The sequence below is a fragment of the Carcharodon carcharias genome, chromosome 21 (assembly GCF_017639515.1).
Source record: "Carcharodon carcharias isolate sCarCar2 chromosome 21, sCarCar2.pri, whole genome shotgun sequence".
NCBI lineage: Eukaryota > Metazoa > Chordata > Chondrichthyes > Lamniformes > Lamnidae > Carcharodon > Carcharodon carcharias.
Window position 1 is genome coordinate 50,253,836 of NC_054487.1, and position 22,965 is coordinate 50,276,800.

The window sequence follows — 22,965 nt, forward strand, 5'->3', positions numbered from 1 at the left end:
GAATGAGGAGGAAAACTCTCCACTGGTTGGAGTCATACCTAGTAAAAAGAAAGATGGTTGTGGTTTTTGGAGGTCAATCATCTCAGCTCCAGGACATCACTTCAGGAGTTCCTCAGGGTAGTGCCCTAGGGGCCCAACCATCTTCAGCAGCTTCATCAATGACATTTCCTCCATCATAAGGTCAGAAGTGGGATGTTTGCTGATGATTGCACAATGTTCAGTACCATTTGTGATGCCTCAGATACTGAAGCAGTCCATGTCCATATGCAGCAAGACCTGGACAATAACTAGACTTGGGCTGACAAGTAGCAAGTAACATTCGCGCACACAAGTGCCAGGCAATGACCACATCCAACAAGAGAGAATCTAAACGTCGCCCCTTGACACTCAATGGCATTACCATCATTGAATTCCCCACTATCAACATCCTGGAGGTTACCATTGACCAGAAACTGAACTGAACTAGCCATATAAATATTGTGATACAAGAGCAGGTCAGAGGCTAGGAATCCTGAATAACTCAGCTTCTGACTTCCCAAAGCCTGTCCATCATCTACAAGGTACAAGTCAGGAATGTGATGGAATACTCTTCACCTGCCTGGATTAGTGCAGCTCCAACAACACTGAAGAAGCTTGACACCATCCAGGACATAGCAGCCCGCTTGATTGGCACCACATCCACTAACATTCACCCCGTCTCCTACCAATGCACAGTGGCAGCAGTGTACCATCTACAAGATGCGCTGGAGGAACTCTCCAAGGTTCCTTAGACAGTGTCTTCCAAACCCATGACCACTACTTGGAAGTTCCTCTCCAAGCCACTCACCACCCTGACTTGGAAATATATCACCGTTCCTTCACTGTCACTGGGTCAAAATCCTGGAATTTCCTCCCTTACAGGTTTACCTACACCACAGGGACTGCAGTGGTTCAAGAAGGCTGCTCACCACCACCTCCTGAAGGGCAATTAGGGAAAAGCAATAAATTTTTGCATAGCCAGCGATGCCCACATTACATGATGAATTTTTAAGAACTAAACGTAGCACTGTGCCGTGTCTAGCTATTAGCATTCACACATTGGCAGGAATTTTCCACTCCTGGTAGTGGGCATCATGACGGGCCTGAGCGGACAATATGGCGAGATGGCCAAAAATCGGTTTTACACCGTCGTGAAAATAGTTTACGATTGTCCGCTCCCCCCCATCAATGGCGGGCCACATTTCCCGCCTCATACATCGGGAACCTCATTGTAATACATCTCCATATCTTATAAGGCTAGCCCATTGGACTCATCCTGCACGCTAGATCGTCCGCCCACATTGGCATGAGTCAGTTGCTTTGCCCGCCTGCTACCGCAAATCTGGGACAATTCGACCCCTAATTTCAATACTTTAGCATCTTGCCGGGAATCATCCCCCATGCTGGATCATCAGGGCATCACACTGACGTGTTTCACAACTGTACATAAGCGACGTGTACCTGATGAACTGAACTTCACTTAAGACGTGGTTTGCCTACTTTGCTTCAGCCAGCTTTGCAATCATCAGTGCCAGACTTCGCAGGGAATACCACATCACTTTTAGAGGAACTCACAGACCATCTGTAAGGCTTTTCAATGGCTGCAGGGCTAGGGCTTTCTTGGGGAAGGGGGAGAAGCAGCCTCAGGCAAGGGAAGGGGCTGCAGGGCAATGGCTGTTTTGGGGAATGGGGGTATCCCAGGGTGCGTGTGTGGGCACATGTCGACTTGTGTAAGTGCCCTCAAGATGGTGAGAGCTGAGGAGGCAGTCTCCAGAGGAGATGAGGTTAGATGGAGATGTGAGGGTGTGTGTGAGAGAGTGAGTGGTGATGTCCCTTGAGCTGGCAGTGAGTGAGATGCCAGTGAATGTGTGATGGGCTTGAGTGTGTGAGTTTAAAGTGATGAGGTGGTTGCCTTACCCTGGCGGCATGGATGAGATTATTCATCCTGTATCTGCATTGGATGGCCAACCTCTTCTGTGCAGCTTTGGCAATGACTACCACTGCCTCCACCTCCCAAGCTGGACTGGTGAGATTTCTGGACCCCCTATGGCCATATTGGGGGTGAGTACCTCACGCCAGGCCTCCAAAAGGCATTCCATTGACATGTCACTGAATTCTTCTTGGCTTTCAGGTCCATGCCTGCACTGGAGCAGTGTGGGCTGCAAGCATTGAGAACTGTGTGCACAGCTGCAGTCTAGTTATGGCACCCGGAGTGAGATAATGGCGTGGTGAGTGATTCAGAGGCTGCCCGCCAGCGAGACAGCATGTTTCCTGTGGCTGCCTAATTAATGAGGTGGGAAGCAGACAAGACAACGTGAAAACCTGCCATTGCGGCTGGTGGGTAAAATGTATTTTTTCCATGCCCGCTACCATACTTAATGCAAAACTGAGACAATTCTGCCCATTATCTAATAGAGGCTATAAATTCACTCTAACAATTTAATCAATATTTATCTATTCATTATAATGGGGTAGATTTTGCCCCGGAATAGTGTTTGGGTGGCTGGCTAGTGAGTACCTCTCTACAGAGTATCCCTCGGCCACCTGCTGCCTCAGCAAGGGACCCATTTCTATTTGATAGCTGGGCCTCATTAATATAAGACTATCAATGATCGCCTGAAAGCAAACACCCCTGGCTAGCCTGCCAGCTTCAGGCCATCACAATAGTGATGTCCCAATCATAAGAAGATCTGTTTACTTTGGTGGGCAGCAGCCTAGGTTGTTTTTGTGGAGCCCGGAAAAGGACTACAGCTTCACCCAGCCCCACAAAATAAAACAAAAATTTGCCTGCTGGACTCCTTTCATTGGGTAGAGTGTGTGCAGCACCTAGTCCACCCAGTACTGTCCTAAAATAGTAATGAGAGTGCTGTGGATGCCACATGTCCCTAATCTGCATATCTAATACCTGCTGTCTGACTCAATCCAGCGCTCTGGTCACCTGATGGTAGAGGTGCTGTGGAAGATTGGGATAGCCATACCATTGGCAAGAACAGGGCAGTAAGTCACTCCCCTTCATTTACAAAACATTATTACCCTCCTTCTGCTGGGCAGCTGGTCTCAAAGTATAGCAAGAACCCAAATGGCAACAGAAGGCTTTGAGGAACCAAATATGAAAATACAGCACAAGCTGGTTTAGCCACAATTACTTGGCTAACGCGGTTTTCCCTTTGGTAATGGTGTATTTTGAATAAGTGCCTCAAGAACCCGTTTCTTCTACTGTGTTGCTGCAACTACTGCCAATTCCTTATTTGTCTTTTCACCTCTTACTCCGCAATGGTTCTCATCCCAGTCGTCAAGTTGTATGCTGAGCTCCTTTGTCAGTTCAAAGTTATGCAGCACATAGAAGTTGGGAATTATTTTGGAAACCTGGGTTTGGATTGTCCTGTCTCTAACTGCCCCAATCAATCCAGAGATGAAACATCAATGCCAAGGTTGTGGTATAAGCTTCTTTGTACTTATGCTTTGCTTCTGTCAATGGCAAAGACATATATATCAGGAGGTTTTGCTGCATTGGGCAGCCTTGTCCAGCTGGAGAAACCCTTCCACTCTTTTACATCATTGCATTTTTCAATGAAACATCATGGAGCCTTCCAGGGGAGCAGATGCTACATGACTCTATGTTGATGGTTACATAACAGGCTCATTTTATCTCACTACTTTCTTGTTTACACTTGCAAATTGTGTGGTAACAGGATAAAAATTGAAATAGAAAACACTAGCTTATAACTGGAGGAGCATACATTCCAATTTTCAGGCACAGCTTGATTTAGCTGGCCAGTACTTCCGCTAGAGCCGAGTGGGTGTCTATTAAATATATGTAAGTAGGATCAACAAGCATTGTCAGGGCTCCAAAAGCCATTTTTTTTGTCAGAATTAACTACTTCCTCAAACCATGAATGGTACTGGTCAGGAAACGACTGTTTTCACTGGTATTTAAAGCGATCCTTGGCAACTGTCAAGGGAAGCTGGAAACAGGTCCTGGAACTCATTTTCTCTGTAGCCTATTTTGTATTTGCAAGATCAAACCATTTCATTATTCCATTATTTCATCATCTCCTTCCTCTGGGAGCTCCAGAAATTTCCATATTGCTGAAAACTGCTGTTTAATTCCACTCCTGACACTTCTACCTCTCTCCTTGAAAGCTACAGGCCCTTGACAACCAGCTGGTCTGCCAGATTTCCTGCCCTCCCAACTGACCAGCTTCATTTAAAAGGCACAGTTAGTGCTAGCAGCTCACTTCCTGTACTTAAACAATGGCTGCCCTCTAAAATTGATTGGCACTGTCACTGACATCATCGTCCACCTACTACTTGCCCAATATGTTCCATGTTGTAAGGTTGTTTGGTGTCTCACAAAGAGGTCTGGAGGTTTGTGTGGGGTTAAAGATAAACCATTTATTGGTAACCCATAACTATATACATCCCCCAGTGCTAATCTAGGATGGTCCTACTATATAAATGTTCAGGGCAACACTGACTTTGACAGCCACTGGCAATACTCTACGATGTTTATATTCCATCTGAAGGTTTTCGTGAAGGAAATAATTTTACTGATGTTGGTCTTTCTGATTGGAAATATTCCCAAATGGGGAGCTCTCTCTTTAAAGTGCAACTATTGTAATTACTTTAAGCTATCAAATATTGATGTCAAACACCTACATGATTGAAGTATTTGAAATAAGATAAAATCTGCCATGTGTGTTATAATGATATGAAGGCACCAATCGCTCAGGAAAGGTTGTGCAAGCACGTTGTGAATTTATTTCTCAATCCTAGGCACTTGTGAACAAACATACATGGTCAAAAAGCTGAGGACGTCGGAGCTGTGTGGGTGTTTTGCTCCAGGCCACAGTGAACTGAGGCTGGATCACATGACACACTTCCTTTAAAGTGATGGCATACGGCTATCTCTTAAAGGCATATTACAACAAAATAATTTTTTGTGAATTACACTTTCAGTGGCCAACTGGAATAAAAATAATTTAACGCTCGTTCAATAAATAATTTCAGTATGGCTACTCTGGTTTCCAGAGTGTCTTACAAATTTACCAGGGCCTGAATTTTTAGGATGGCGGGGGCTTGCCTCCCCTGTCGACTTCGACGCTTCCGGTGGGGATGTGGTTGGGGAGGAGGTCCGGAGATTGCTGGGCCTTCAAGGTGAGTGCACCCAGTCAGAAGGGGGCTTCTGATGGAGGTGTTTCTCCCCCCTCTCCAGATATAACTTGGATTATTTTCGGGTTCCCCACACAGAGCTTTAATCAGCCCGCCAGCCTAAAACTTGAGGCTGGGTGGGAAATGGCCCTTAAGTGGCTATTAATTGGGGAAAGGGTGGGCTTCCCATCTGAGGCCTTACTCACCTCAGCGTAAAAATTGCTGCAAGGTCAGGGCGGGCAGCAACCTGGAGGGAATCCTATCCCTGCAATGTCACGCTCCCTGCCCCCAACTAAAAACCCACTGGAGGCGTAGGTTAGCACACTACATGTAAATTTGAGAGGAACTGCTTAGGCTTTCAACGGACAATAATAGAGCTACACTTCATTAAGATGCAAAGTTGTACTTTGTATAATATTTGGAAAACAAGATTTGTGTGAAGAATACTAATTAGTAGTTGAATAAGACGTTTAAACCTGTATTTATGTAATTTATTAATTAGACATAAATACAACTATAACTGCAGCTTAAAAGTTGCCTTTCAAGAATCTGCAGCAGGTCCACACCTTTGAGTTAACAAAAAGCTGACTAACAGCATTAGAAAAATCAATGAGCATGTAAGAAAAGAGCAGATATTTTTTGGCATCCTCTAACCTAGCAGAAAAGAGTTGTCAGAACAATTACCCTTTTATTTTAGTGAATTACTGATGAAGAGAGTTTATAATCTGTATTTCCCAATGTCTGTTCCTATACTTGTAAAAGGATGGGGAAGGTGGTGAACTAACATGCTAGTCAATTCTATATTTACAGTAAAAGCTTGGAGGCCCTTCCGTATCATTGTCAGTCTTAGAAGAGTTGATATATTGGAACATTTGCTATTTCAGCAGGTGAAAATGTAAAAGATGAAATGATGAATTAGCCTTGTTATTTGAACATAAAGGCCTAAAATTCAGCTCTGTAACGCTGCAGTCGGTTAAGTACCAAAATAGCATCTGTGCTGGTTTTGTGCGGTTCCAGAGCTGCCCATACTAATCACTATCTTGGTCAGGTAGTTAGTGTGGACATTATGAGTTTACACCAGCAATATGTAGCGTGGACATATTATGACATCAGTCAGCATCTAACACTGAATTTATGCCAGTGTTTCTGGGCCTCGCTGCTCTAGTTATGTACCCTCTCTTAAAGATACACAGCTGAACACGGTTACGGCAACACAAAGCACTCCTCCCACCAACCCCCCCCCCTCCACCCCCACCCCAACAAACCTTTTTAAAGTGATCGTCATCAACTTGCAATCTAGTTTCCACTTACTTTCTGCTGGATCTGTTTTGAGTTTGTGGAAAGGTTGGGTATTTGGAGGAGTTGGTAACAGTTGGTGAAGTCTACAGGGAATGGTGCTGGATGCAAAGAAAGCTTTGGCTGTGACTGCAGGGGCTCTTGGCACACTACTTGCTTCCATAGTGGGGACTATAATAGCAGATGCCAGTTGGCTGCAGCGCAAGGGTGGGATGATGCAGAGACAGCAAATGAGAAGACAAGGTGCTCGCTTGGGAGGAGGGGGAGAAGGGCTCTCAGCAGGAAGCCTTATTTACCTACGGTCTTTTGAGAGCACTTTTCTTACATCTAATAAAGCCAGGAGCAGTGTGTTTGTCATCTGCAATTTGTAAAGGAGGTGCTCACAGAATTCAGCCGCCTCTTGGAACCAGTCCTGTAATCTCAGAGCAGGGCAAGTACAGCACTACCAATGGTTGTGAAGGTGACTGTGGCCCTGGATATTTTTGTGTTGGGATCCTTCCAGGCCAGAACAGGTGACTTATCAAATGTGTTCCTGTTCACTGTCTTGCTGTCCTCGTTGAAATGATAGAGGCTCTCTATGTCAGGAGATGGAACTTCATTGTGTTTGCTGTGAACAGAGAGAAGCAGACAGAGTGCGCATGTGACTTAGCCAAGATGGTGGGCTGCCACATGGTGCAGGGTGCAATCGACAGAATACATGTGGCTTTGTGGTCACCAGTGCTCATTGCTGAGATGCACCACATATCGCTCGTGCAGTGATCAGATGGCGTGCAACCACAGTCAGCACTTCATGCAAGCGAATGCCCACTATCCTGGCAGCAGTCATGATGCATTCCATCTTCTGCCAATCTGCCATTTCAATAATCTTTCAGCCATGTGTTAAACCAGAGGGTGGCTGCTGGGTGACAAGGGGTATCCACTTCATACCTGGCTGATGACTTCTCTCTACAATCCATGTGGCCGGCACATGTATATTGAAAGGCATGCTGCCACAGAAGCAATAGTTCCACAGCATTGGTTGCTCTGGAGGAGTCCTTCAGTACTTGCTAGTGTGGGTGTCCCTATTCATGGTAATCCACAACCTGGCCAATGTGAGGGTGCAGCCTTTAAACTCTATGGATTTAGCAACCTCTTTTTTTCTTACTCATTCATGGGACGTGGGCTTAGCTGTTTGAGCCAGCATGTATTGCCCATCACTAGTTGTCCTTGAGAAGGTGGTGGTGAGCTGCCTTCTTGAACCGCTGCAGTCCATGTGGTGTAGGTACATGCACAGTGCTGTTAGGAAGGGAGTTCCAGGATTTTGACCCAGCGATAGTGAAGGAACGGTGAAAAATTTCCAGGTCAGAATGGTGAGTGACTTGGAGAGGAACTTGCAGCTGGTGGTATTCCCATCTGTCTGCTGCCTTTGTCCTTCTAGTGGTCGTGGGTTTGGAAGGTGCTGTTGAAGGACTCTTGGTGAATTCCTGCATTGCATCTTGTAGATGGCACACACTGCTGCTACTGTGCATTGGTGGTGGAGGGAGTGAATGTTTGTGAATGTGGTGCCAATCAAGCAGACTGCTTTGTTTTGGACGGTATCAAGGGCAGGAAGAGGGAGGAGGAAGAAGAAAGGAGGAAGCAGTCAACATGGACATGTGCGACCACTCCTTATCAGGCACATCGTGATTGAAAGATGCACCCGCTGGTGGGATCGGAGTGACCTGGATTAAGGCGCCCTCCTTCAGCTCCCTAAATGATCCCTTCTCTCTGGGGCCTCCCTGTCTTGCCATGCCGAACCCACCCCACTCACACTTTCCTGGGGCTCCAGCAATGATCACTGGTGTAGGCTGCACTGCAGTACTAGCAGTGGCCACTGCTCTGCCCAGCAGCTCTGAGGTGAGATGTCTGCCCCTTACCAAGAGTTTTGGTAGGAGATTCCCCTCATGTGAGCCAGGAAGCCCGAAGGCAAGCAGTTAGGTGTCCAATTGGGGCTTAATCCCATTGGGCTTCCCAAAAATTGCCACATTAAATTCTGCCCACGTTTGTGCATTCTTTAATGCCTGTACTTTTTTAAAAATTCATTCACGGGATGTGTGTATCGCTGGCTAGGCCAGCATTTATTGCCCATTCCTAATTGCTGTTGAGAATTTGGTGGTGAGCTGCCTTCTCGAACCGCTGCAGTCCATGTTGGTACACCCACAGTGCTGTTAAGAAGGGAATTCCAGGATTTTGACCCAGTGGCAGTGAAGGAACAGCAATATATTTCCAAGTCGGGATGGTGAGTGGCTGGAAGGGGAACTTGTAGGTGGTGGTGTTCCCGTGTTGCTGCTCTTGTTCTTCTGAGTGGTAGCAGCCATGGATTTGGAAGGTGCTGTCTAAGGGGGCTTAGTGAGTCCTGCGGTGCCTTTGCCTGGTCCAGTGCTCCTACACTGTGCTACCTCAGTGGCTGCAGCATGGATGATTGAAGGCTGCTGACTTTCACTGAGGGGATCTGCAGATAGCCTTACAGGATGCCCTTTAGCAGCTCTGAGCTTAGAATGCCTGGTATGGGTGACGCCATACTGAGCTGGCTGGCTGACAGGCAACAGCAAGGGCACATGTGGAGTAGTAGTGGCGGGAGGATGAATGCTATTATCCTGAGAGAGGACAGCAGACTCGTGCTCCATGGAGACACTGCCATTCCACTGGCAGAGCTCAGCAATCCTAGTAATCAGATTGAACAGATTGCTGGATTGATGTGACCCTGAAAGCCCCTTTGAGCACTGGTATCCAGAGCCATCATGGCAACAAGCTGACCTCAGTATGAGCTTGCACTGTGGCACTGAGATGTTGGGTGGCTGCTGCTTGTGCTGCAATGGAAACTTAGACATCCAGCATTGGAAGTTGCATCACTCTGCTAGTTGTTATGGCACAGTGGATGATAAATTCTGAGCTGCTCAAATCCCAGAGGGAAACTTGAAACAGCTGCCACAACTATTTTTGCAATTTGTATTTTTAGTTCAGTAGTAATAAGACAGCTGAGTCTTAGGGTATTTTTTACAAAGCTACATTAAACATTTATTAATAGAAGAAAATATTTTAAGCACATACATAGGTATACAGATTACTACTATGATAACTCATAGCTCCCCTAATTAATTTGACTCCCAGTCACACCTTGGTTAAGACAACAGCAATAAAACAAAATAGATTTTAACAGACCCAGGCAAAGCACATGATACCCTGGTCAGGGATATTCACAGTGAAATCTCTTAACTTAAGTTCCTATAGGCAGCAGCTTGGTACATAAAGGCTGAAGACCTTTCGCACTTATTAGATCTTAGAATTTCTTCTACTTATACATAACTTCATCTCCTTTATACATGTTTCTCCTTTTTTATTGTAAGTCCCATTGTTCCAATATGTCTTTGCAACTTTACTTTTTCCATAATATAAATCTTTCATAGCATTCATATTGTCAGTAAGCTTTGGGAAAAATAAACACAATGTTTTGCTTCTTCAGCCTCTCCTTTGAAATTCACAACTCTCGCTTATCTAAAATGCAAATTTTCCTTGACACCTCACATTCTAAAACTTCAGCCATGTTTACTTATTTGACATTTCAAACCTAGCTTCTCATCTGATACATCAAAGCCTTCAGACTAGCTGTCTTTAATTTGGTTAAGTCCCAGACACACACACACACAATCCAGACCCCACTATTCCTACTTTTACAATAAATACCAATAACATTATGAAAATTATTATATTTTCATGACATAGTGCTGTCATGGGATTGGCTGCCAAATCCACACAGGAAAGGATGGGCCCAACTCTCTGCTCAAAACTGTGTGCCAAGTTGGAGCTGGACTCCTCCATGCTCTTGACTATGACAGGGCATACGTGCTAATGCACCAAGCACTTCTGTGTGATCCCCATTAGCCTATTTCTGTACAGTGCTCTATCGAGGTCCTCATTTGAGTCCTTTGCAACATACCTCCAGTGAGTTGGCATACGCACCAACATTTCCTCCTGCCCTGGCTGCAGGCCACTCATACCCTGTAAACCAACATATGCAGATCCTGCCTCTGTGCTACCCTCTGAAGTATTCCAGTATCTGAGCTGATGGCAGTGTGTATCAGATTGAGGACAGTGTTTTTCCTTCATCAGCCTCTTCTTTCTCTAGATCTTCAGTCTCCTGCACCACTGCCTGGTCAGATGGTAGTTCTTGAGTGTCTGAAAGCAAAAAGGCACAAGAACAAGATTTGGGTGAGGGAAGGGGAGAAGTAAAAGGCATGTACCGTTTGCAGGTTTGTAAATCAAAACAGATTGCATGAGGAGAGTGAAGTGGGGTGTGAAAGGTGAATTAGGCAAGAACAGATCATCATTCTCAATGGTTTGAACCGTGCTGCTGGCTACTGCCTCAGTGATTGCCACTCTAGTGACTTCCAGTATTATCTGCTCCTTGGCCATGAGCAGAGGCAGCCTTGCTTGTTACCTTCCACCAGACCCCACCGGTTAGCAGCTGCTGCCTCCTCTTGTCGACCACCTTGTCCTGCCGGAGAGAGGGAATTGTGCCACTGAGTGTGGTGCAGTGTGTCTGCGTAATGTGCCTGCCACTGTTGAATAGCTGGCCGTGTATGCAAGATTTGAGTGTGCAACTTGCAGCAATGCTAGGTGTTTGAGGTTAGACTATGAATGTGAGTTATCAGGTGTGTTTTATAGAAATTGTTGGTAGGCAAGTGAAGGGGCAGTGGTGAATGCAGCAATGTGTGAGGCTAGTGGTGTAGTTGGTGAATTATGGCACGTGAAGATGCTTTCAGTAACCTTGATCACTTGTGTAAGATCATCAAGATTCTTTCAGCACTGAATCCAGGGCTTCAGGGCAGGACTGTTGCATTGACCACAGTGGCATATGTTAATTGTGCGTTGTGATCCATGTGCCCAATTCCAAGGATGATCTAATTTAGACCCCTAAGAATTTTGCAAGATTAAATCTTTTAAGGAGATTTTTTTTGCAAGTAAACCAGGCATATGAGGGCTTGTGTTAAGGCCAGGAAGCTTGCTGGAGAAGTAGTCCATTCAAAATTATCTTCATTATAAAGCATTAAAGCTGTTATTAAAGTACAGAGCACAAAGTAGGACATCATTGAAGTTGAGTTCCTCAGGATCAAGTCCTTGGCCCAACCATCTTCAGCTGCCATATCAATGACCTTCCCTCCATCATAAGGTTAGAAGTGGGGATGCTTGCTGATGATTGGACAAAGTTCAGCACCATTCACTGGCTTCTCAGACATTGAATAAGTCCATGGCCATACGCAGCAAGACCTGGACAGTATTCTGGTTTGGGCTGACAAGTGCCAGACAATGACCAACTCCGACAAAAGAGAATCCAACCATTGCCACTTGAAATTCAATGGTATCGCCATCGCTGAATCCCCCACTATCAATACCCTGGGAGTTACCATTGACCAGAAACTGAACTGGACTAGCCATATAAATACTGTGGCTACAAGAGCAGGTCAGAAGCTAGGAATCCTGTGGCGAGTAACTCACCTCCTGACTCCCCAAAACCTGTCCACCATCTACAAGGCTCAAGTCAGGAGTGTGATGGAATACTCTCCACTTGCCTGAATGAGTGCAGCTCCAACAACACTCAAGAAGCTCGACATCATCCAGGACAAAACAGTCTGCTTGATTGGCACCCCAACCACCACTTGAACATCCACTCCCTCCACCACTGCCACACACTGGTAGCAGTGTGTATCATCTACAAGATGCACTGCAGCAACTCACCAAGGCCATTTAGTCCTCCAAGTTCTGAAGGAGATTGGAGCTTTGTTACAATCTCAATATTTTTGCTTGCCTGAAATCCATTGAACGATCTTTACATTTCCAACTGTGAAGAAAGACGAACTGGCAACATTCTCCCAAATAGAAATAATAATTTTATTCACTGCTTTAGACCTCACCTAAGAATTCAGAATAATCTGTCTTTAGATCATCTCTCCCATGTCTCCACCTGATGTTTCTTTTTTGGTCGTACTTTTGCTTGTGCCATCACCATCACCAAGAGGGTAAAAAAATTCAGGAAGTGCCTTGTTCAGACCTCTACCTCTTCTCCTGTATTTAATGAGCCAGTTGTCTGTGGTGGCTAGCCATTTTAAGGAATCCTGTTATTTTATGTAATTAAATTTTCCATAGCAATTTCTCATGGTCATTTGTTTAATGAGTCTCTTGTTTTTTTGCAGATGGATGGATGAAAGTATGATCCAAGATATCACCCCCAAACTGATAGGAGACCGGCCAAACACATATACCTACACAAAGGCGCTTGCAGAGTATGTGGTCCAACAGGAGAGCGGGGATTTGAATATTGCCATTATCAGGCCTTCGATTGTTGGAGCAAGTTGGCAGGAGCCATTCCCAGTAAGTCATTTTGCTTGAATGCAATGTATTTTATCATCCTGTTGCTGTTTTACTTTAGCTCTATGTGGCTTAGTATAAATGTTATTTCTAAATCTTAGTTGTTGTTACACTGGATGGGCACAGAGTGGCGGGGGTGGGGGGGGGGGACCTCTTAGTTGGGTGGAAGTAAGAGGAGAGATACATTAAAATGAGAAATGCTTCTACTGCACTCAAGTTATTTCATAACCATTCCCTGCTATCACACTTAGAGAAGCAGATACACTGATATCAATGCCATTTTGTTGCTAGAGGTGAGACAGGGATCATCTGTCAAACCAAAGCTGCTTACTTGCACAGGGTTTGAGAAAGATGGTAAAAGAGCTTCTCGGGGAAATATGGGATCACTGTTCATGCCTTAGTAGATTTCCATTTTATAGGGAGCTAAGAATTGTTGAGAAAAAGCGTTTGGTGTGAAAAAGGAAAGTAAGCACTTTCGAGGTGTTTATCTTAAAGAAGGCAATCTGGGAATTAGCTATCTCTAGCCTAATATTCCTCTTCAAGGTGACACCTTGAAAAGATCTTAGTTGTTTGGCTGTGATCACATTGTGAGTATATTGCAATTAAACTTAACTGGTCTGTTAATGTATGTTATAGCATAAAGATAGAATAATGGAAATTTACAACAGGGAAGGAGGCCATTTGGCCTATTGTGTCCATGCTGGCCGTCAAGTAGCCATCCAGCTTGATCTCACTTTCAAGCACTAGGCCAGTAGCCTTGCAGGGTACGACACTTCAGGTGCATATAAAAGTACTTTTAAATATTATGTGGGTTTCTGCTTCTACCACTCTTTTAGTCAATGAGTTCCAAATCCCCAACACTTTCTGGGTGAAAAGATTTCTTTTTGAATGCCCTCTAAACCTCCTACCTCTTCCCAATATCCCCTGGTCATGGATCCCTCAACAGAGGGACTAGGGCATCCCTATCCACTCTATCTCTCATAATCTTATACATTTCAGTTAGGTCTCCCCCCAGCTTCCTTTGTTCCAGAGAAACAACCCCAGCCTATCTAACCTTCCTCGGAACTAAGCTTTTTCAGTTCAGACAACAAACTCATAAATCTGCTCTGTACTTTCTCTAGTGCAATCGCATCTTTCCTATAATGTAATGACCAGAACTACACGTATTACAGTACTCCAGTTATGACCTAACTAGTGTTTTATACAGTTCCAGCTCTTGTATTCTATGCCTCAGCAATAAAGGCAAGTATCCCTTTTGCCATCTTGACCACTTATCTACCTGTCCTCCCACTTTCATGAATCTGTGGACATGTGCATGCAGGTCCCTCTGTTCCTGTACACTTCTCAATGTCCTATCATTTATTATATGCTCCCTTGCCTTGATAGTCTTCCCCAAATGCAATACTTCATACTTCTCCAGATTGAATTCCATTTGCCACAGTTCCACCTATGTGAAGTCCACTGACATCTTCCTGCAGTCTACAGCTTTCTTCTTCATTCAACCATATACCCAATTTTTGTATTGTCTACACAATTCTTAATCATAACCACTACATTTAAATCCAAAGCAAGAAACTTAATACTGAACCCTATGGAGCCCCACTGGAAGCAGCCTTCGAGTCACAAAAACACTCATCGACCATTACTATTTGCTCCCTCTGAGCCAATTTTGGATCCAACTTGCCATTTTGATTTGGATGGTTGGGGTAGTGACTCTAATGAGGAAAATTCGCCTGCTGTACCTCTGACAGCTTGGTTGCTGGCTTGCTGTTAGGTTTCACTTGCAATATTATAGTATAGAAATTAGCCCCCAAGTTTTTGATTTAATATTGTGAATCAAACTAATCGTAATTTTTGTAGTTCCTGCATAGCTGACTGCATGCGGACATTATTTTTCATTTCTCAAATTTTGCTTCTGCCCAAAGACTTAACATGGTTGCACTGGTGGCTCTTGCTACAGAACTGTCTTCTTAGCAGTGGCCTCACCCTCTGCTTTGTATTGTGAAATGCTCGGTTCTTTATGGCTGCGATAGCATCTTGTGTAATTGACATATAGTTCTTTAACGTCTTGGATACGCATGAATAAATAATCTCAAACTAGCAGAGAAGCAAACAGGAAGCAACAAGGCCATTATTGGCACATTTTGAGTACACCATCAGATAATGAAGCAGAAGCCTTGCCAGATAAAGCGGATTTTCCATTGCTGATTTACCGTAACATCTTTATGATCGATAAAGTTTGACTCAGTGCCTCACCCAGTTCCCAGTTTTTCAATGCAATGGCAGAGTGTCATGAACCTAGCAGATCCTCAGGATTGAATGTCTGGTTTACAATGCCCATAAAATGATTGAGAACTAGTAATGGAACTAAGGAAGAACAGAAGATGTGAAGCTTTTCCTAAACAAAGCGGGGTGGAAACTCATCTGTGGCAACTCCTGTTTCCCTGCATTGAAGGAATGTTATTCTAGACAATGAATTTGTCACATATTCAAAACATGCAGGAGAGATCAGAATCTGAGAAACATGGAACGAGGGGGAAATAAGAGAAAGAAACGAGAAAAAAGGGGAATGAACAAAGGAATGGAGGCAAAGCTATAGAAGATGAGGAATGAGAAAGGGACAAAAGAAAGCAAGATAGAGAGATAATGAGAGGAAGGTAATGAGACTAGAAAAGAATGAATGACAGGGAGATTTGGAGAGAATGAGAATGGAAGGGGCAGATGGACACAAGCCAGACACAATTTAGATTTCAAGTAAATAGTTGGAAACAAAACATGTCAAAAGACACAGTGATAGGCTGGGTTTCCAAATTACTTGCAGTTAATACTTGTAGCTAAAATGAGAATTTGGTGACAATGTATATTATCAGACTATGTGCCTATAATTTCCCAATATGCATTACTGTTGAACGAGGCTCTCCATTGGGGTGCAATTTCATATAATTGGCCCTTATATTTAAAATATATGGCATTGTATGCAATTTATTTTTCAAGCGCTCAACCTTTACAAGGTTTAGTGTATTCCCAAAGGAACTTTACACCCATGCAGACATTCTGTTATCTCTTTGTCTGCTGCACAAAGGAATCTCACCCTCATTTGTGAGTTTGATTCCATATATGATCCTATCTCTGATCTTTTTTTATTCATTCACAGGATGTGGGCATCACTGGCTCGGCCAGCATTTATTGCCCACCCCTAATTGCCCTTGAGAAGGTGGTGGTGAGCCGCCTTCTTGAATACAACTGAATGGCTTGCATTGCTGAGCAAGGTAACTGCATTATCTTGGCTGGACTGTGTTCTCTAGGTGTCCAATAAACTGCTTAGTGCCATACAACTCTCAGCCCTGAGTATTAATTAGACACTAAAGTATTTTGACTTTCACTTTTGCATTTCTGTCAGTCATTGTGAGTGACGTTAACAAAAAAGATGTAGTTGCTCTTTTCAATGATTCCAGACCTGAGTTAAGCACTTTGCATAATTTTTAACATCCACCAGCTTTATCTACTCCATGATATGTACAGCAGATCTCAACTGGGTTTAGGGGTTCTCATTAAGTTTACTACAAAACTGATATTTTTTTAGGTAGAATTAAAACCTTGACAAAACTATTACACATAAAGTTTCCGAATGCTGTCTTCAACTGAGAAGCAACAGAGGTCAGTTTTTAACCACTAGAGTAATTCACCTTGTTAAATGGAGCCTCAGTATCTTGAAGATTTTCCACTTCCTGCCTTTTCGTTCTCTTTTCTGATATTTTGTTCGCTTTCTGGCCACAGTGGATTCCATTCCACATTGTGGAAGTGAGAAGGGGAAGGGCAAATGGCAATCTCAGTGAGTTCCTAAAAGTTGCTCTTGGCAGGGGAGTAGGGACACGACTAGTGTTCACTCTAAGCTGCGTGGGTACACAGTATTGTGACAATCAGAATGTGCTGCACAGGGAGCAAACAGGCCACGCTCAAGCAACATTCCCTTTAGGGTACAGGTACGTGTGGCTACACTTCAATCTTAAAGGATCTGCGCAGTGCAAACAGAAGTGAGATGGAACATTGGTTACAGTATTGATCCTAGCGGACAGTATTAAGAACCTTCAGTTGGATAGAATTCTGGTTGAGGTACTCCAGATAGTAGCTGTGGTTTCTGTACTAGGAAAGAAAAAGGGGACGTTAGTGAGCCTGAAGATTACTGAAGGATCTTGAATCTCAAAGACATAGTAAGATGACTGTGTCCACAGTCACACATCTATTCAGTATCTTCACTTCTGACATGCTGGATACCAAATCAGTCATGCCCTCAGTAATCCATGCAATTCTGAAAGATATAAGATGCTTCTATTCTATCGTATAATATTGTGCCATAGGAGGACTGTGATGGAGATGGCATGTGCTTTGTTCATCACCTTGAACTTGGGTTAACCAGTGAGATATGGTGGTGTATGCCCTTAATTGTGACATAACTTTGCTGAAGAGGATGTCTTACAAAGATTGGATGGAAGATACAAGGGGTCTTGATTCATATTGGTACCTGAGGGTCCTGTTAGATATCAGCTTCTGCTTGAGCATTGTCCTTCAAAAACAAGCTGAGAAAGGATCAGAACATTTTTATCTTTCTCATGTCTTTTCAATTACAGCAAAGCTTGAATGTAGTATATAAGGCATGTGTCCAGAACAGTTTCTTTCATGGTTCAAAACTATTACGTACAAAATGAAAGACTTGTGTGGGATCCAGAGGCAAGCAATGAGGTACATTTGAGTTAAAAAGGTCTAAATGAGCAAATCTGGAAAACAAGATCAAAATATTTTTCTCTACCAGGTGATTATGTCGAACAGGAAAAACAGTCTAAGTGCACTGATTAATTCTTTCAAAAACGGAGCTGGAAAATTATCTTGGGCTAGGTTTAGATTAGTTACTGTGCAACTGTGGTTTGGAGAGTGAGGATGGGCAGAATTTTATCAGTGACATTGTAATGTTTTTGCGTTCATTCTTTATTGAATGTGTCCAGTGTTGCACTTGCCACTTGGTGGGACATGGCTGAACTTGCAGACTCAGCTGGCCCTCCCTTATATACGTTGTAAAAAACATTGTCTGAGAGAAATCTCAGCAGGGACAATTGAAATGTTGTAGGTGAACTCAAAACCCAGCAAGGACTCTGCCAACCAACACCCTGAATGGATACACATTAGACACTGGCCTTTAGGCCCCTCATTGTCTTTCCTTAACTGACTATCCTCGCCAACCCCACCACCACCACCACCCCCTCTACACCCAAGAAGCCAGGCCCTTTCCCCTTCCAGTCCTCCATGCCCCCAACTCCACCCTATGTCCTCCTTTGAATCCCTCAATCACTCCTCCATGTCCCAGACCTCACCCTATGACCCCATTCACCACTGACTCACCCTGGCTGGTCCCGAGCCTCGATGCAAGCTGTCATTCTCCTTCTCCCTGCCCTTATGCCACAGAGTTCAACAAGGAAAACCACTAACCTCAGACTCAATTGCACAAAGCAGACTGGTGCATGCTTCCTTTAAACAAATGTGAACAGAGTGCGACAAGATTTTCCTGTGCAACTAAACTTTGTCCTGAAGGTAGGCCTTTATCTTTAAAAAGTTTTACATTCATGAATATTCATGGTGCAAATATATTACAAGTATGAACTCACCACAGGATGACGCAAGACCCAGCCTGCCACAGACACGCCACTGACTTAATCTCTGAATTTCAACCCGTTGTCGGGGAATCAAAATTTCATATCCCACCTAATTCAGTCACCCCCACATGCCACATTTCCTGTTCTTGCGAGCTCCATATAATTCCCCTGCTGTGAATGTGGGGAGCAGCTGTTAATGGTTTAATAATGGAGATCAATGTTCTAGTTTTATCCATCCACGTGCGGAAAGAGTTTTGTTAAGTGCACCATGTCAAGATAATGAGTGGATGTGCATCACTATTAGAAACAAAAAGCCTATATATAATACTTTCAATATTTATTTTTAAGAAGTTACCATAAGCATGGAAGAAGAAAGAATATGAAAATAAGGGATAATTAACCATATGCATTGTTTAAGATGTTAATTTGATATGAAATCAAATATAAAGAGGCTAACACTGCAAGATTTTCACTCGTCTTAGAATCTCATGTGTATCTATTCCTTTTTAGCATAAAACAACATTATTTATTTTCTTGACGTAGGAAACATAATATTTTATTATTGATGCATGAAAAAATCATTTTTACATTTCCTTTATGATTGAAATGACCAACTCTTGATAACTTACTTCCTGCTCACTGCTTCCCACCTCCAGCTCACCACCTCTACCTGTCACTGCTTCCCTCTCGAACCCTGCCACTTGCCATCTCTCCCACCTCACTGACCCTCCTCAAGCCTCCCGCTCACCGCCTCTCCAAGCCTCCCAAATCCTCCCACTTGTTGCCTCTACGACCCTGCTGAACCATCCCGCTAATCGCCTCTCCGCCCCTCCCAAACCCTCCTGTTTGCCGCTTTGCCGACCTTCCCGAGCCCTCCTGCTTGCAGCCTTGCTGACCCTCCCGCTCGCTGCCTCTGCAGCTCTTCCGAACCCTCCCAACTTGCTGCCTCTCCAGCCTTTCCTACCTTCTCAAACCTTCACGCTTGCCACCCCTCCCGACTCGCTGACCCTGCCATTTGGCAAGCAGGGAGATCGGTGAATCAGAAGAGGTGGCAAGTGGGAGGAAAGTGGAGAGACCATGTGAATGGTGTTAATAATCAAGTGCACAGCACTTGATGTACTGGTACGCAGCTGCAGAGGCGTGCAGGTTAGAGGGAACTTAGGTTGAGATGTGGGAATGGATGAATATTCTGAACTGCTTTTTTACCGTTGGCCTTTTGTTTCTGTACTCACTACCACGCAGTATTATTGTTTGAAATTATATAAAATTGTAGGCTTGTTCTCCACATGTTTCTGCTCCTCCCTGATCACAATTTCTAATATTGTAACTTATGGTGTAATATATAATTAAAATGCACAGAAGCACAGGACTGTTTTTCTCCATGTAGCACTATTTGACTTCTGCAACACTAACAAGGGAGAAGTATTAGCAACAAGGAAAGAGCAGATTAGTTGAAGTTTGGAGATAAAACTGGTACAACCTGCATAAGTTGACAGAGAGACTAGGACCCGAGGGCACAGCCTCAGGGCAAAGGTAAGACCTTTTAGAACAGAGATGAGGAGAAACTTCTTTAGTCAGAGAGTGGTGAATCTATGGAATTCATTGCCACAGAAGGCTGTGGAGGCCTGGTCATTGAGTGTATTTAAGACCGAGATAGATAGGTTCTTGAATGGTAAGGGGATCAAAGGTTACGGGGAGAAGGTGGGGGAGAATGGAGTTGAGAAACTTATCAGCCACGATTGAATGGCGGAGCAGACTCGATGGGCCGAATGGCCTAATTTGTGCTCCTATGTCTTATGGTCTTATGAGCTCCTGTGTTAACTGACAGAGCGTGTGTGACTGTGTACCCTGAATGGTGAGAAATTGTTTGAAGCTGTTGAGGTCCTGACCAGCCCCATCCAAACATACTCTCTGATATGGAATAAGAAACGCCTTATCTGAAGGTGGTTTCAAAGTATCTCTGCTTAGATTGCTTAGCTATTATATCATCAAATGGATGTAACTTGGAGAGCCGGTGCAGACACGATGGGCCAAATAGCCTCCTTCTGGGCCGAAAAAATTCTGTGATTGGATGTAATATAATCTTTTGTCTGACTTTAACGTCATGCAATTTTCACTAAAAGTTTTTCTAAAAATATTTTTGCTCATGAGCACTAACAGCCCAATAGCCAAACCTAGATAATGTTCCTCTCAATCTCATTTACTCCAGTGAAAAAATGAGTTAGTTCTGTCTTCATAATATGTTAGAAAGGAATATGGATGGAAACTGAAGTATGAAGAGGAAATATGAACATTTATATGGGATCTTCAAACCTTTTAAACTATATTTACAAATTGTCCTGTACTTTTTAATCCTTTGAAAACTGAAATATCTTTTCAGACTTCAGCATGCTCACATCTTTCCGTTAATATCACATCTGCAGAATCAATTGTTGTAAATTTTTTATAACTGATTCTCTAAAACGGAATGCAAATCTCAAAGTAGATTTCAACGTATGCCTTAGTTTTTGAAGGACTTTCTGTTATTGATGTAATGAAGTGTGAAAATATTTCTGTAAAGAACTCCTTGCTGACCACTGTAAAATCAATTGCAGACTGTCAAAGTCATGAATTAAAAAAACTGTGACCTTCTTTTTAATTAAATAGGGTTGGATCGACAATTTCAACGGACCAAGTGGGCTATTCATTGCTGTATGTAAATTATCTTTTTTACTTGTCATTTTCTTATGAGTAAAAAAATCTTTCTTAAAAGTTCTTGAATTTACAGGTAACAAATATAGCAGGATTGAATTTCCTGTTCCCCTTGTGCCTAAGTGCTAAACAGGAGCAGTGCTCCCAATGTGCACTCCGCCAGTCCAACTCTGGGATTGCCTCTGTCATGTCATGTCCCAGAAAGTCCCACAGACCTGCCCCATAGTAAGGCCTGGCACCAGTAGTAGCGTCTGAAAAACAGTGTGTCAGGTGGTGGGATCTTCAACCTGGCCTGGACCACCCATAGACAGTTGTTTTGAGATTGGGAACAAACCACTGCCAGTTTCTTCTAGCCACCCTGTGCTTGAGCGCCTAGCAAGCCTAGCATCTAGAAAAAGAAGTGGGAGGTTGGAAATGTCCATCTCACTTTACTCACATTCTCCACCTTCTTAAGATGCTTCCAACCTAATCCCACTTTCCAAGACTTGGTCCATTTTTAAATATACTTTAAATGCAATGAGGGTTTCTGCCTCTACCATTATTTCAGGCAGTGAATTCCAGACCACTATCATCCTCCGAGTGAAAACACTTCTCTTTAAGGCCCCTCTAATAATTCTACAAACTATTTTAAATCCATGCCCCCTGTTCATCGACTTCTCTAAAAAGGGAAATAGATTTTTCCTAACCACTCTCTCCAGTCCCCTCATAATTTTATACACCTCAATGAAAACTCCACTCACCCTCCTCTGCTCCAATCTTTCCTCAAAGGTAAAATCTCCAGTCCTGACAATATCCTCCTAAATCTCCTCTAGCACCCTCTAATTTGATCACATCCTTCCTATAATTTGTCAACTAGAACTACATGCCTTACTGTAACTGTGGCCTAACTCGTGTTTCATACAGTTTTAGCATAACTTCCTTGTTCTTGTATTCGATGCCTCCGCTAAGAAAGCTAAATATTCTGAATGCCTTCTTAACCATCTTATTTACCAGTCCTGCTACCTTCATGAATCTGAAAATGTGCATTCTGAGGTCCCTCTTTTGCTCTACACCTCTTAGTATCCACCATTTCTCGTGCATTCCCTTGCCGTGTTTGCTCTCCCCAAAGGCATTACCTCATATTCCTCTGGATTGAATTCCATTTGCCGTTTTTCTGTGTATCTGACCAGTCCATTCATATCTTCCTGCGATCTCCAGCTTTCTGCTTCACCACCAACAACATGGCCAATATTTGTTCCATCTGCAAAATTCTTAATCATTTTCCCTACAGTTAAGTCTAAATAATTGATATATACCGTGAAAAGTGAGTACATGGAACCAGTGGAACTCCACTGGAAACAACCTTTCAATCACTAACATACCTTTGACCAATACCCTTTGCTCCCTGCCACTGAGCTAATTTTAGATCAAACTTGCCACCTTTTCTTGAATCCCATGGGCTTTTGACCAGTCTCTCATGTAGGGCCTTGTCAAAATCCTTCTTAAAATCCATGTTGACTACCTAAAATGTGCTACCATTGATCTACCCTGTTACCTCCTCATAAAAGCAATCAAGTTAGTCAGACGTGAACTTCCCATGATTAATCTGTACCCATATATATATATATATATATTATATATATTTATTGTATATATATATTTATTGTATATAATTGGAAAGTATAATTGGAAAAAACTTCTGAAGGACAGTATAAATTATAATATATATATATGTATATATATAAAATAAATAAATATATATATAATAAATATATATATATAAAATAAATATATATATTAT

The 22,965-nt window shown here is 43.2% G+C and overlaps 1 protein-coding gene across 5 annotated transcripts in view; it reads left to right on the plus strand.

Annotated features, from left to right (window-relative positions):
* si:dkey-97m3.1 (fatty acyl-CoA reductase 1) overlaps positions 1-22,965 on the plus strand; it is a 217,917-nt gene that overhangs the window by 147,953 nt on the left and 46,999 nt on the right. For 4 of the 5 annotated variants that reach the window (XM_041216374.1, XM_041216377.1, XM_041216375.1 and 1 more), the window contains 2 exons: positions 12,675-12,852; positions 21,141-21,185. In XM_041216374.1, the coding sequence (XP_041072308.1) occupies positions 12,675-12,852; positions 21,141-21,185 (223 nt within the window). The remainder of the gene's footprint in view (positions 1-12,674; positions 12,853-21,140; positions 21,186-22,965) is intronic. The other variant, XM_041216378.1, reaches the window with a different exon arrangement.